General features: G+C 64.0%; 2 protein-coding genes across 2 annotated transcripts in view; one reads left to right on the plus strand and one right to left on the minus strand.

Annotated features, from left to right (window-relative positions):
• The window catches only part of DNAJC5 (DnaJ (Hsp40) homolog, subfamily C, member 5), a 1,035,873-nt gene that overhangs the window by 767,623 nt on the left and 267,116 nt on the right, over nucleotides 1-1,134 (minus strand). The window lies entirely within an intron of this gene.
• NKAIN4 (Na+/K+ transporting ATPase interacting 4) overlaps nucleotides 936-1,134 on the plus strand; it is a gene marked incomplete at its 5' end in the record, with an annotated part of 20,290 nt that continues 20,091 nt past the window's right edge. The window contains one exon of the mRNA XM_011934438.1: nucleotides 936-1,076. Within this exon, the coding sequence (XP_011789828.1) occupies nucleotides 936-1,076 (141 nt within the window). The remainder of the gene's footprint in view (nucleotides 1,077-1,134) is intronic.

Consider the following 1,134-nt stretch of genomic DNA (forward strand, 5'->3'; position numbering starts at 1 on the left):
ACACCTTTGCTCTCTGACCTTTGCCCCTCCCTCCACTGCCGGCCACACCTTTGCTCTCTGACCTTTGCCCTCCTTCCCTCTACAGCCGGCCACACCTTTGCTTTCTGACCTTTGCCCCCCCTCCCTCCACAGCCGGCCACACCTTTGCTCTCTGACCTTTGGCTTCCCCTCCTCCACAGCCGACTACACCTTTGCTCTCTGACCTTTGCCCCCCCCACAGCCGGCCATACCTTTGCTCTCTGACCTTTGGGGTTTGGAAGCTACTCACCCCCCATGAACCTGGATTACAGATGTGCGGCGGCTCCCCCCAGTGCAGAAAACCTGACCCTTGGTCTTCTGTTAACACCTCCTGATCCCTGGGACTGCGGGACATACAACCAAAATTAGGAAGGCAAGAATCCTCAGTACTTCGTAAACTCGCGAGTGGGGCAGGAATTCAGGTTGCCATGGGAAACCCACCTCAGGCTCCTCAGAAGGTGGGTGGCAGTCAGGGAGCCTGCCCTGCCACTGAGTAAAGACCAAGTGGCAGCCCTGGCCCGGCCGCCTGCGGTGATCTCCTGCTGTTCTGCCCCCGCAGGCTCTAGCTCACCGCGTCCAGTTCCTGCTCCTCTCCGGCCTAGCTGGGACCATCCCCTGCCTCCAGCACAAGCTTCTTCCGGAAGCACAGGCTTTACCAGGCTCAGCCCCATCCAGACCCCAGGACCTGCCCTGGACAGCTGGGACCTGCCTCCACCCTGCACGGGGCCTCAGGCTGTCCCAACCCGCCGCTCCCCAAGCCCCTCCCGCGCAGGCAGGCGGCCGGTCCAGCAGTTAGAGCAGACCTGGCCTTCAGCTCTCAGCCTTCCAGCAGAGGAGCTCCCCGTGGGCAGTGGGCCAGCCGGCTCCCTCCCTCCTCCTGAGTCCTCGGCCCGCCCGCCCGTAGAGGGGACCTCTGAGCTCTGGACCCGGGTCCAGGACTTCCCCAAGTCAAGGAATCTCTGAGACTTTCAGAGAAAACGCCTCGGGGATGGGGGTCGCTCGGACCCCCCACGGGGCAGGTTGATGGGGATCTCACGCCGGGCCCAGGGCGGGAGCAGGTGCTGGGAAGGTCACCCTGGAGGAGGCGGCGGACGCCGGTCATCCCTGCCGCGCCCG

This window comes from Colobus angolensis, unplaced genomic scaffold (genome assembly GCF_000951035.1).
Source record: "Colobus angolensis palliatus isolate OR3802 unplaced genomic scaffold, Cang.pa_1.0 Scaffold136, whole genome shotgun sequence".
NCBI classification, from domain to species: Eukaryota; Metazoa; Chordata; class Mammalia; order Primates; family Cercopithecidae; genus Colobus; species Colobus angolensis.